General features: G+C 51.4%; 2 protein-coding genes across 2 annotated transcripts; one reads left to right on the top strand and one right to left on the bottom strand.

The window, feature by feature from the left end:
• Positions 1–2,084: 2,084 nt before the first annotated feature.
• LOC101768112 (interactor of constitutive active ROPs 1) lies at positions 2,085–3,946 on the top strand. The gene is made up of 3 exons (XM_004963605.3): positions 2,085–2,186; positions 2,283–2,424; positions 2,524–3,946. The coding sequence occupies exons 1-3, from the start codon at positions 2,113–2,115 to the stop codon at positions 3,625–3,627; spliced, it is 1,320 nt and encodes a 439-aa protein (XP_004963662.2). The 5' UTR covers positions 2,085–2,112; the 3' UTR covers positions 3,628–3,946.
• Positions 3,947–11,400: 7,454 nt separating this feature from the next.
• Positions 11,401–13,178, bottom strand: LOC101752804 (gibberellin 2-beta-dioxygenase-like). The gene is given in 5 exon segments (XM_012844681.3): positions 11,401–12,050; positions 12,185–12,336; positions 12,339–12,356; positions 12,359–12,534; positions 12,625–13,178. Coding segments are annotated over 5 exon segments (984 nt in total). The 5' UTR covers positions 13,023–13,178; the 3' UTR covers positions 11,401–11,810.
• Between the last annotated feature and the right edge of the window lie 644 nt (positions 13,179–13,822).

Raw genomic sequence — 13,822 nt, 5'->3', positions numbered from 1 at the left:
GGTAAAACTCTCCTGTTTCATCAAAAATAAAGCAGAAGGAGCAAATTCCAAATGTTGAGCGATCGTTAGCAGTGGGGTTTCATCTTTTTTCTTTCAGCAGCAACGAATGAATTGGCAAACTGATTTCTCCAACGTTTAGGAACAACTCTGCTGAACAAAAGTAAAGTTTACAGCTGAGACCCGACTAATATCTAGCACACGCAAAACATGATCATGGTTCTGCATAATCGGCACAAGAAGAAGGTGGAAAACTAAACGCCCTTACTCAAAATGGATCTGAAGGCACGAAAGATTCGATGGAAAAGAAGAATAGGTCCGTTTAAACTGGAAACCAAAGCAAAGTTGAGTACTTATAACTGTTGGCCCAATCGAAAGAGGGAAGAAGGGTGCAGTGGAGGTCACCAACTCACCTTGCAGTTGCAGTCACCCGCGCGGCAAGAAGCTAGAGAACGGTCGCCGGCGACGCAAGCAACCAAAGTCCGCCGTCGAGGCTAGAGAAGACGGACGGGAGGGCGCAGCGCCTAATCCGGCTGTAGGCCACCGCCGGTGAGGTTAGGGGAACACGAAACCCTAGAATAGACGGGGGTTGGAAAGTACGCAAAGTTGAATCCACCAGCGCGCGACGTGCGGCTGAGGGGTCCACGCGGTGTTGCCGCGCAAGGAAGCGGCGTCGTTGCGTCCTGCGCGCTGGGGTGCGCGCGTTCTTTCTTTTTTTCTTTTCATTTTTACCATTTATTTCAAATAAATATCATTTATCCGTAAATATCAACGTGATTGACCTGATATTTACAGGACATATATGCGAACCATGCGATGATCATTATCCACATCTTCAGGAACCTGACAGTTATATTGTTAATATATGGATGAGCAGGATATTTTGGTTGGTGCCTCAGGCATGTTGGGATGTGGTTCTGATGCATTTCTTCTTGCAAATTTGATGAACCTCTCTAGGATCAATCTTTGGTTGGGGTTTTCAATCATCCGCTTGGAGTTGGAGTCATCAAGAGTGAAGAAGACGGATATGGGAGTACATAAGTTTCAGAGGTGTCGGTGACATCGTTTTCAAACTTCACTTCTACAATCTAGTGATCGAAGATCCTTGAAGACTCCAATTCCATATGAATGTATATTGTGATGATCCGTCCAGCGCAAACATGCTTATACTAGAGGTTAGTAGCTTGAGGGAAAGCTGCTTCTGACGGAGGGGCAATGTTAGGATCGCTATACATGTCGGGCCTGCGTACTGGGCTTGTGTTCGTGTTGGGCCTGCGTGCCTATCTCTCATTGGACTCAGCCCGTGTATTATCCTATCTACATATACAGGGAGAGGGAGAGGGAGAGGACATCTATGAGATAATGTATGAACTATTCATTTTCTTCAAGTAACATTCTTCTGTTCTCTAATCGCTGGTATGTTCTTCTCTCGATTCCCCAAGTTCTTGCTGCCTGAACTTGCTCCAATTCTTCTAATCTCCTTCCCCGCTACTCTTAGAATTCCTTGTGGGCTGAGCCTTAGAGGTAGCCAGCGTGGGCCAGAAAATGCGGCCCGGTTCCGATAGGGTGTGGACGTGTGGTCCATTAGTTGTCACTGATCAATGCTTAGCTTGGAGATGAGATAACTGGACAACGCAACGCCCGTCCGTGCAGTTGATCTTCTTCCTCCGACGAAGACGTAGATTCTAACTATAATCCCCTCCCGCCGTACACATGAACACCGGCGCCAGCCACGAGCTGCAAAAAGCTTAGAAGCTAAAAAACGTCCGTGCAGTCCAGGACGTGCTGGTAGGGCCTCGCATCGCATCATCCAGGTGAGACATATCACTCACTTTGTGCTTGCGGAATTTAGCTTCTAGCAACCGACAAATGGCGGAAAATGCTCCTCCTCGTCGTCGTTTCAGTGCACGTGTTGCCATGGATTTCAATTTTCCAATCAGTAACCTGTTTCAAGTTTCCAATCAGTACCGAATGAGCATTAACACCGAGAGGTAGACGCGCTCACCAACCAGACGTCCTCGGCGTTGCTTCGTCCATCAACGATATAATTCCGGATTTGAATTCGCGTCTCGTCTGTGCGCCTCAGCTCTCGCGAACCGCTTTCTTGCTGTTAGGATGCTAGGACACACGGCCAATGCCAAGAAGAGCAGCAAGTTCGAGGACGCGGACAGCCGCATGTCGAGGCCCAGGTATTCGCCATTCGGCACTATTTTCACGCTCCGATCCAATCCAAGTTTGTTCTGCTCTCATATCTGGAGGTGAACTCACGAGCAACTCTACTACAGGGCCGTGTCTGAGCTGCCGCAGCGTCCGTCACAGCGTCTGAAGCCGCCGCCGCCGCCGCCGGCGGGCGCGGAGGCAACCGGCGGCACGCCGCGCCGCGCTCTCGGCGTCCGGTGCGCAGCGCCGCGCAGCCCGTTGCACGAGGCAAGGATGTTCCTGTGATCAAATGAACTGTACAAACACTTCAAGTGCACGTGTTGTCAATGACGTGGCGTGTGTTTTTTCATGAACGTGGATTTGCAGAAGAAGCCCGCCGGTCCCGGCGCGGGGCCACGGGTGGCGGAGCTGGAAGCGAAGCTGGAGAAGGCGCACGGCCAGCTCATGGGGATGCGAGACCAGCTCGCGGCGGCCGAGAAGGCCAGGAAGGACGCGCGCGCCGCGCTCGTCGAGGCCAAGAAGCGCCTTGGCGCGAAGAAGAGGGACGACGCGGCATCTTCGGCGCCGCCGGTCGAGCACGGTGACGACAAGGTGCCGGCGCCGACAGACGACGGTGCGGAGGGCGCCAACGGAGAGAAAGGCTACATGAGCTCGCCGGTCACAGACGCCTTCGAGGCGGTCGTGCCGAGCGAGTCGAGGAATAACAACGACGGCCCGGTCGTCAAGGAGGGCAACAAGACTAGTGATGAGGAGGAAGCGAGGAGCAATGCCGTTGCCGATGGTGACGATGGCAAGAAGGGGAGCCCGGAGGTTGAGTTGCTGAGGGCGAAGCTTATGGCCAAGGACATGGAGGTCTACGAGCTGAGGGCGAGGCTGATGGTGATAGACACGGAGGTCGACGATCTGAAGAGGAAGGTGATGTCCAAGGGCACGGAGCTCGAGGAGATGAAGGCGAAGCTGATGCTGAACGATGAGCTGGTCGACAAGCTCACAGCAAACCTGATGGTCAAGGACGCGGAGATCGCCGCCCTCGAGGCCGACAACGCCGACCTCACAAAGGTGGCCGAGGAGGCCGCCGAGGCCGTGAAGGCGGCGTCCGCGCGGGCGCGGGAGACCGAGCACGCGCTGCGGGAGAGCGCGGCGCGGGAGGCCCGGCTCGCTGAGCGGCTGCGCGCGTCGGAGCACGCCCGAGAGGCGCTGGAGGCCGAGGCGCAGCGCTCGCGCGTGCAGAGCGAGCAGTGGCGCAAGGCGGCCGAGGAGGCCGCCGCGGTGCTCGGCGGCGGCGTGGACCGCGTCGCGGGGGCCAGGAACACGGACAAACGGCGCTACGGGTCAGCCTCGGCAGGTGCCTGTGAGAGTGAGGGCACGACGGCCAAGGAAGGCGACGAAGATGGAACCAGTGGCAAGCGGAAGGCCGGCGGCGCGATGCGGGCGCTCAGCGACCTGTGGAAGAAGAAGGCGCAGAAGTGATCGAAAGGCTGGAATTTACTTGCTCTGCTGTCTGGTGATCTTGTCCACTAGGGTAACTTCTGGTACCGATTTACGGCGCAGGTTAATTCACTATTTATGTTATTATTGTGGGGTTATATAAGATAAGTTGCTAAACCTAAAATAAACTCGTGCTGTGTCTTTTGTGTAGTGTGTCACTTGCGTACTGAGAGATTTGTTTTTGTGAGGAGGAACAGAGAGATTTGTTTTTGTGTGACAATGCTTATTGTCTCATTGGGTGTTGTATCTTTGAGTTTCAGTACACGTCAATCGTCATGGATCCCTACGGTAACGAAGAAAATCGCAAGCGTTCGTTTGAACAAACCACACGTAAATCGGAACGAGGACGAGAATGGAGCGATTAGCTGCATGCAATGCAGCCCACTTGTGATGAGAGATGATAAGGCTAGGAGTTAATATGCGAACCCACATAGAGTCAGTCTATAGTAAGACTATTGAACATGTATTCTACATAACTCACTGTATCCTACGTGAGAGCACCTTAATATAACCATTGTGGGTGCCCTAATAGTGGACACTACTAAAGAGAGCACCTTAATATAACCATTGTGGGTGCCCTAATATCCTTAACATACCGGGACTGAGAGTGATTATACACCATTCGAAAAACTTTGGTTTGCTCATTCTCTCCTCTCTCTGTATGATGCTAGGCAAGGCCAGATCAACACTAAGTACGATTTCTAAACAAGGGTGTCTAAAATATTTAGATTATCACTATGGACCAATTATATTTAGTGCGGCTTTAGTGCGGGCATGTGCCCCCTACCCTCTCTTCACATGAAAAGAGGCAGCCACCGCAATCTCACGCCACCGTGCCTCACGCACACGTAGTCTCCACGCTCCCGTGCCCCACGCACGCGACCTCCACACCATTGTGCACACTCGTGGTCATTCCTCGCGTGCACGCCTTCATGCCGTTGCGCACAAGCACGGCCACTCCCCGCGTACACGGCCTCCGTGCCTCCTTGCGCTTGTGGCTGTCATTGTGCCGCCCTCGCCTCTTCACACGCTGTCGGCTGCCTCCGCGAAGCCGCTCGCCCAACGATGTAGCCACCACCGATGCACACGGCACCACCTTGCCATCATGCCCACGTGTGCCCGCACCAACGTTGCACGCCATGCTGGCCTTCTTTCACGACCCATGACCTCTAGGGCACCAGATCTGCTACCCTGAGCTACCGCCATCACCTTATCCGCCGACGCTGTCGATCTGCAGCACACACAAGAAAGGGCCTCGCCACCGCCTTCCTTGCACCCGCACGGGCTTCCGGCGGAGCACTACGACGACGGGATGTACTGAAGGAGGGGGAGGCAAGTCAGTGGCGCATGAGGGAGGAAAGAAAAAGAACATGTTTGAAAAACATTAAATTAATAAGGGAATATGGAAACATGCATATGTAATATAAAAGTCATCGGGGAATCTCTTAAATTGGTTATGGAAGCGTGACAACAAGTATTACTGCGATATGTGTTCATGGAAGCCTATTGCACGAAAGGGAAACTTTGCCCTTGGAATTTTGTATGCACATTAAAAGCTAAAATGAGTTCCACCGGGGCACTGAGGCACACATGTGATTCCTCCTAGTACAAATGTTGGATCAGTGGCTAATGGAAGCATGCAGGACGAAATGCTGGGTGTAAACGAAGTGTGTCCGGCATCAACTCGTACGATGGCTCCAATGATGGCACTCTGCCCACCCAGGAGGAGTCAGCAAAGAACAAAGGAGCTGCTCTACCGCTCAGCCTCCATGATAGGCTGTTGTTGGCAAAATCAAAGACAGGAGGTCTACCAGATCGCAAATCACTTGTCAAGAGCCCGGGTGCTGCAAAAGATATCAACAAATCAAGGAAGACCAAGAAATCTATGAAGCCGGAGGTGATAGCCCAATCTCTAAAGGAGCTGCAATCTGATGGGAAGCTGCTAGGCAGTCCGCCTGCTCCTATGGGTGCAAGACCTGGAAGCAGGCGCTAGAGGAAGAGAAGAAGGTGGCAGGGGAGACACTGGATGCTCTAAAGAGGTCGTTGTCGTCGATGGCTACAAACAACCTGGTGGGTGCTTAGGACGAGCCCCACCAAGCTCAATGAATGCTTTATGTTGGAACTGCCGAGGGACTGAGCTCCCTCAGATAGTTCAAAAATTGTTGGCTCTAGTACGAGCCAAGAGCCCAAGTATGGTTTTTCTTTGTGAAACGCGTAATTCAGAAAGTAGAGTAGCTAAGTTAAGATGGAGGTTGGGTCTTAAGAATTGTATTGCAGTTGATAGTGATGGTAGAAGTGGAGGCTTGGCCCTCTTTTGGCATGAGTTAGTTGAAGTTAATAGAAAAAAATCATCGGTATATTGATGTCTCGACGCGTGTTGGCGTGGGCGAACCTTGGTTTAGGGTGACCTTTGTGTATGGGGAACCGAAACCACCATCATATGTGGGAAATGCTTTGCTGTTTGCGCTCTAAATCAGAGCTTCCTTGGCTAGTTATGGGGGATTTTAACAAAGCGATGTGGGGTTTTGAGCACTTCTCAGCTTGTGAAAGGCCTGAGAGGCAAATGGCTAATTTTCGTGATGCCTTGGTTGATTGTGATATGATGGACTTGGGTTTTGTAGGACTACATTTCACTTATGATAATGGGAGGGCAGGGGCTACTAATGTCAAGGTCAGACTTGATAGAGCTGTAGCAGATACTAACTGAAGGGATATGTTTGCAGAGGCAACATTACATCACTTAGTGTCGTCCCAGTCAGATCATTGTCCACTGTTTCTAGAGATTAAAAAAGAGAGCTGGGAGCGCCACAAGCAGCGGATTTTCCGATACGAAATCATGTGGGAGAGACTTGAATCTCTAGCGGAAGAAATCAAGGAAGCTTGGTGCTCGGCACCAAGCAGAGAAGGGCCTGGAGGAATAGCTGGGGCTTTGGGCCATGTACAGCGTGCCTTGCGTTCATGGAGCAAGAAGAATTTTGGTTCGGTTTCTACTGAACTGGAGGCGCTGAGAACTAAGCTTGAAGAACTAAAGAGTAACCCTGTAGCTGATCACGTGATATCAGGCAAATCACAGATATAATGGATGAGCTTTTATATAGGGAAGAAATGATGTGGCTTCAATGTTCGCGGATTGCCTGGCTGCGTGAAGGGGATAGAAACACAACTTATTTCTATCGACAAGCAGTCTAGCGAGCTCGCAAGAATCGTATAAAGAGGCTCAAAGATTGGGATGGTGTGTGGCATGAGGATCAACGAGATTTAAAGGGAATGTGGAGGATTTCTTTAAAAATCTGTATGCGACTGATCCGGGAGTTGTTCTAGGTGATTTACTGAACTTAGTTGCGCCAAAAATCTTGGAGGAGATGAATGACCATCTGTGCAAGGAGTTCTTTTTCAGATGGGTCCTTTGAAAGCCTTGGGGCCGGATGGATTCCCAGCACGCTTTTTCCAAAAATATTGGGATATCCTACGAGACGATGTGGTGTGTGCTGTAAAGAGTTTTTTTTGTAGATGGGGTAATGCCTCTAGGAATTAATGATACAGCCATTGTGCTCATACCAAAAGGTACCAATCCTGAGGAGCTGAAGGATTTTCGGCCTATAAGCCTTTGTAATGTGATTTACAAGGTGATCTCAAAATGCTTGGTTAATAGATTAAGACCACTGCTAGGAGAAATTATATCACAAGAACAAAGTGCCTTTGTGCTCGAGAGAATGATTACTGATAATGCCCTAATTGCCTTTGAGTGCATTCATGCAATTCAAAGAGGTGTTGGTGACAGGGAGGAGTTCTGTGCGTATAAGTTGGACTTGTCCAAGGCATATGATCGTGTTGATTGGGGATACTTAAATAGTTTGTTGGTGAAGCTAGGCTTTCAAAGTAAGTGGGTACAATGGATCATGGCCTATGTGTCCACTATTTGCTACTCTATCCGCTTCAATGGGGTGCCGTTGCCACCCTTTTCCCCATCGCGTGGTCTACGCCAAGGTTATCCACTTTTGCCCTACCTCTTTCTTTTGGTTGCTGATGGTCTGTCGATTTTGTTGAAGCACTACAAGTCTATGGGTCGTATTGAGGGCATCAAGGTGTGTAGAAGGGCACTGAGCATCTCTTACCTTCTATTCGCATATGACAGCCTACTATTTTTTCGTGCCACCGCAGACCAAGCATGCCATGTGCGATCGGCTATTTCAACTTTTGAAAAGAGCATGAGTCAACTGTTAAGTCCTAGTAAGTGTTCATTGCTTGTAAGAGAAGGAAGTGATGAAGTCAGATCTCACCAGGTAAGGAACATTCTAGGTGTGGAACATTTAGATTTTGAGGAGAAATATCTGGGCCGACCTACCCCACAAGGTCATATGAAGAGGGGATTCTTCCAACCTCTGAAAGCTAGATTCCTGAAGCGCATGACAGCATGGTGAGAGAAGGATTTGTCAGCTGCTCGGAAGGAGATCTTAATTAAATCGGTTGCTCAATCCCAACTTACATAATGAGTGTTTTCAAGTTGACAGGGGGTTTGTGTGAGGACCTAATGAAGAGCATTCGTGCTTACTAGTAGGGCTCGAACCAAGGGAGGAGAAAGGTTCAATGGATATCATGGCAAACAATGCTAATGCCAAAGGGCCTTGGTGGGATGGGTTTCAAGGGACCTGATCTTGTTTAACTAGGCATTGCTTGCCAAGCAGGCTTGGAGGCTACTGGTTTTTCCAGACATCTTGTGTGCACATGTTTTGAAAGCTAAGTACTTCCCCTCTAGTAATCTGCTAGATACTGTTGTGGCTAATGATGCTTTGCAAACCTGGAGGGCAATTGAATTTGGTCTTGAATTTCTCAGGAAGGGTGTGGTCTGGCATGTTAGTGATGGGAGCTCAATTCGCATTTGGCGAGATAACTGGTTACCACACCCGTGTGGAATGAGACTAATTGGAAGTAGCAGATTGCGTATATTACGTAGAGTAAGCCAACTAATTGATCAAAGATTGAATGATTGGGATGAGACATTGATTCAAAGGTTTTTTCACCAATGTGATGCGGCTGAAATTCTTAAAAATCAAATTACCATTGAGTCAGTGCAGTGACTGATTGGCATGGAATTTTGAGAAAAGCGGGCTGTTTTCGGTGAGAAGTGCTTATAGATTGGCAATGAAGTGGAAGTATGAGATGGGTGACATTGGATCTAGTACCAGTACAAATGGGAGCTGAGGATTATGGAAGAAAATTTGGAGTGCTCAGGTTCCATGTAAGTTAAGAGTTTTCGCTTGGAAGGTCATTAATAATGGTTTGCCCACCAGAGAAAATAAGTGCTTCAGACACCTAGACCAGGAGAGTAGCTGCGAGCTTTGTGGTCACCCGACGGAAGATTGTTTCCATACTGTCATTGCCTGCCCGCATGCTCGTGTTGGAGGTATGCCCTAGAGGCAATCATAGAGATGATGATATTCCATTTGTATCCATGATTTGTATATTGTGTTCATTGAATATCCATTAAAGGCTACTTGAATTGATTTGCAATTATGTGAATTGTATGTGAAACTCTTTACTTGTATGGTTATTCTAAAGTTGTCCCTAGTCGGTGTTCATGTGAGGACACACATGAATATTAGACTAGCACATGTATTAGTTGATGACTATGTTTCACAAGTCATGGACATGGAGATGTTGAACTAATAATGTGGACACATGTGGAGACATGTGTTAGGACTGACCCAACACGAGAAGTAGTTCTCTCTTTAAACAACATATACGCTTTGTCCTTAGACCTGAGATTGTCGCATGTATTCTAGATGTGGATTGACCTACTTAGGGGCTATCAAACGCTGCACCGTAACAGGGTAGTTATAAAGGTAGCTTTCGGGTTTGTCAAGAAGCATGCTATGAGACATGGTCAATCAAGATGGGATTTGCCCCTCTCTGATTGAGAGTGATATCTCTGGGCCCCTCGAGTGATTGGATCCGAAAATGCATGGCCATGCTACGTACGGTTAAGAGTTAACCTACAAAGGGATTCCGAATCACAGGATCGAGAAAGAGCGGTCGGCTTGAAGCTAGACCAAATATCGTGAGGCAAAGGGAATAGCATGTATATTATGTTGTGATGGTTCGTCTGATATGATCTTCGTATGCGTATAGGAGTTGGCACGTCTTGCTAGAGGCCGCTACCGACTATTGGGGCCGAGTAAGAGTACTCGGGCCATGTCTATACGTATCCGAACCCATAGGGTCACACACTTAAGGGGCTGGAAGCCCAATTCGGATCTGATCCGAGTTGGATTAGGTTTAGGAGTACTAATGGGCCTCGGATCCAGAGGCCCATCAGGAACCCCTATAAATAGAGGGGTGGGGGCGCCCTAGGGTTACACACCTTTTGGCTGAACACACTTGCCGCGCCTCCCACGCCCTCGCCTGTTGCAACTCGCGGATCTAGCAATCCGGCTTGCGACGCTTCCTCCCTGCACGTGTGGATACCTTGGAGGTGTTGCGCCTGCAGCACTTGGACGAGCCATCGACGAGCCGCCGACGAGCCACGACGAGCCGACGACGAGCCGCGGCACCGGAGGCGATCTTGCTGTGCACGTGGACGAGCTGCTGAGGAGCCGCTGGACGTGATCGACTACGTACGACTACGTTGTTCGACTACGTACGACTACGTGATCGTCTTCACTGCACCGACGCATATCTACATCTTCCGCACCAGTAGTGCGTCGAGTGGTAATCCCGTGATCCTTATACAGCAGTTCTTCCTGGTTATACGCGGTAGAAATTTTGATTTGCGCTAGCGTAGCCTACCTCGTATCCCAACAGCTCGTGCTCTACATCTTGAACTGAGAAGCCAATTGCCGTTACCTAACGAGTCAGATATGATTTATCCAGGACCGGAGTGGCTCCTTATGCTATCGGACAGGTATGACACTGGAACTATTTCAAATTTCCTTATGCTAATATGGAGATGTTGGAGTGTTAGGAATAGCGTGCTACAAGCTGGTGAATAGATATCGATAGCAAGCTCTGTGCTCTTTCTAATGAGATACATTCAGCCACCTGCTCCAAATAGGACAACAGACGCCGGCTGAGGATACTCGAGGGAAGCAGAAGATTCCAGGAACAAGCTAAGCCCGCCCACCGATGAATATACTGAGGAGAGTACTAGATGGATTCCGCCGGAAGGGGAAGCTCTCAATATCAATGAAGATGGGGCTTTTATCATTCATACAGGGGAAGCAGCCGTCGGCGTCATCATCGGAGATTGCAAAGGGCAGCCTTTGCTGATGGCTTGGCGCTGGCTGCGTCATTGCAGAGATGCGGAAAAAGCAGAGGCGCTAGCATGCCTGGAAGGAGTTAGACTGGCAGCGAGATGGCCGGATAGGGATATGATCCTAGAAGCCGATTGCTCGACAGTTATTCATAAACTGGGAGCACCTGGTGTTGATAGGTCTCTGATTGCACCAGTCATCCTTGATATTCAGCGGGATAGCAAACAGCTGCATAGTCTACATTTTGCTAAGCTCAGGAGAGAGCAAAATAAAATTGCGCATGAGCTATCTCATCTAGCCATTCGCTTGGGAGAGTGTCGTGTTTCTTTTATTTCAGTTCCTGAGTGTATTAACACTCTAGTGTGTAATGAATCACCTTAAGCAATAAAGCTCTCCCTTTTCGCAAAAAAAAAACTATAAATGGAAACACCAAAAGGGAACGAACAGAAGAATGCCGCAACAAAGATGGGCAAACAAAACGGGCCTGCCCTTTGCTACATTTGGGTTTAGCTCTTGCCAAATTTGCCCAATCCCAGGTAGTACTCCTCATCCTTTAGACATTCATTAGGTCAGTACAACAAACAGTGAAAAGGTACATACCATATATATATAGAAAAACACTCATAACATTCACACAGCATCAAGCCCAGAGGCACCACAAAGCTCTCTGTAGCCAGTAGTACCACATTTGCTGTACACTTGGCATTGGCAACACAAAAGCTTGCATGCGAGAGGAAGAATCCAATCCAACAGAGCACACCTGTCTCCGTATCTAACCCTACCCACCTACCTCCCTTCCTGGTCCATGGGCAATCACCAATCGGTCGTACTGGCTCCCTGGTGTCCTCCAGTGATCTCTTGGAGCACGGAGGCCCCGAGCTGTTCGCTGGAGCCGGCGACAGGTGGTGTCGTCGTCTAGATGCGGAAGGGGTCCAGGCGGTCGTCCCCGAGGCGCGAGCGGTAGGCGGCCTTCTTGTAGTCGCCCCATGTGAAGTCCCTGTAGCGGCCCTGCTCGCCGTGCCCCAGCAGCTCCGGCAGGGGCGCGATCCGCTGCGCCGGCGCCGGCCCCGCGAAGTAGATCATGGACACCCGCGGCTTCAGGCTGTTGGCCACCACCCGGTGCCGCACACTTTTCAGCCTCCCATTCGTCAGAACCTGGCGCACGTAGTACACATCCATCATATCTCATCAATTATGTTGCCGGATCGAGAGCTCATGGCACGGGTGCTTGATCGTACGTTTTTTGGTATGGGCGGCGGCTATGGTATGGAGGATGGACGGCGACGTACCTCCAGTGAGTCGCCGACGATGACGAAGAGGGCGTCGCGGTCGGGCGGCACGGGCACCCACCGGCCGTCGCGGAGCGCGAGCTGCAGCCCGGCCGTGCCGTTGGAGCGGAGCACGGACACCAGCTGCGGGTCCGTGTGCTCGCCGAAGCCGTGACGCTGCACGAGTCCGGAGGCGCTGCAGCAGCGGGCACGGCGGGTAGTGGTTCACCCGGAACACCCCGTCGCTCGCCGCGCCCGTCACCATCCTGCTCAGCGCGTCCCGCGGCGCGACGCCGAGCCCCTCCGCCACCGCCTCCAGCACCGACGCCGCCACACCGCGCACGGCGCCCACGTACTCGTTCATCGCGTCCCTGCACGCGACACACGGATCGACGGGATCGTTAATTAGAAAACGCACGCACGCGGACAATGGCTGCACTTACGAGACTGAATCCACTTACCGCAGCGAGGACGACGGGACAGGGGAGGCCTTGGAGACGGAGGCCTGGTCGACGGCGAGGAGGAGGTACTCGAGCCACCCCATATCGCCATTGCGCCCGATGCGCTTGTTCCCGTACCCGAGCGGGTTGGCGGGGCCGGACGCGTCCTTCTCCGCCTGCGGCTTGGCGAAGAACCTCACGGCCTCGGCCTCCAGCCTATCCACAACCCCCATTGGCACGCCGTGGTTGACGACCTTGAAGAACCCGAACCGCTCGCACGCGTCCACGACGGCCATGGCCGCGCCGGGGCCGGAGAGGTCGACGGCCGGCACGCCGGGGAAGAAGGAGGAGGAGGCGCCTCCGGGCTCCGGGGACCTCACCAGCGAGATTTGGTCGAACGCCGGCGCGAGGACCACCATGGTGGTGCCACCAAGAAACAGAGCACCGTACTACGTACGGCAAGCAGAGGATCGGATCGTAGTTCGGAGGAAGAGTAACCGTAGCTCCCTCGAAGCTCGTAGTAGTGCCCACCACTCTGATGAGTGATGACTGGTGACCACTGCTGGTCAGCTCGAGCTTGAGTGCATGTGGGGGGAGTGCAGGGTTCATGGCTCGTATATATAGGGGAGCGCCATGGCGGCGGGGCCCAAAGCGGCGATACGAAACGAGCGGGGAGGGAGGGGACGACGTTGGCGGGAGCTGTTCATCGTCCTTTTTTTTCTCGTGCTAATTGGCTAAGGGCGGCAGATCCGGCGGGCTTGATCGATCTGCGGGAGGCCGGAGCGCCCTACACCTACACTCCTGGGGGCGAAGGCGCGATCGATACGTGTCCCGGCGTGATCTGCTGGTGCAATGGGGTCGGAGGTGGTGGCGAGGGCGAGGTGATAAGTGTCCGTCCTCTGGTGCTTTTCGTCTCGGATAATGTTTCTGTTGACGGATTCCTGCTGGGGTACAATGACGAAGACACGATTAGCTAGTAATCCCGGCCATCATGAGAGGGCTTTTGAAACGAGCGAGGTGTGGGTTTGGGCGCGCTAATGGTTGGTGCCATTCACATAATAACACGCGCTGATGCAACCCTTGGTGCACTCCCGTGGGTTTGGAGAATGGCTATGCATCGTTGGATTCCAACACCCAACAGTAATGTCGCATGCGTTAATGGAGGTGAATGCACGTCTGTGGTTGTGAGCATCTGCATCTGTACCGCGTTAAGAAAAAA

This window comes from Setaria italica, chromosome III, assembly GCF_000263155.2.
Source record: "Setaria italica strain Yugu1 chromosome III, Setaria_italica_v2.0, whole genome shotgun sequence".
Taxonomy (NCBI): domain Eukaryota; kingdom Viridiplantae; phylum Streptophyta; class Magnoliopsida; order Poales; family Poaceae; genus Setaria; species Setaria italica.
This window is presented reverse-complemented; position numbering and strand designations above follow the sequence as displayed.

Coding starts and splice junctions, on each gene's coding strand:
- LOC101768112 (XM_004963605.3), top strand. CDS start 2,113: ATGCTAGGACACACGGCCAATGCCAAGAAGAGCAGCAAGTTCGAGGAC. Junction 2,187..2,282: donor AGCCGCATGTCGAGGCCCAG/GTATTCGCCATT, acceptor ACTCTACTACAG/GGCCGTGTCTGAGCTGCCGC. Junction 2,425..2,523: donor CGCGCAGCCCGTTGCACGAG/GCAAGGATGTTC, acceptor GTGGATTTGCAG/AAGAAGCCCGCCGGTCCCGG.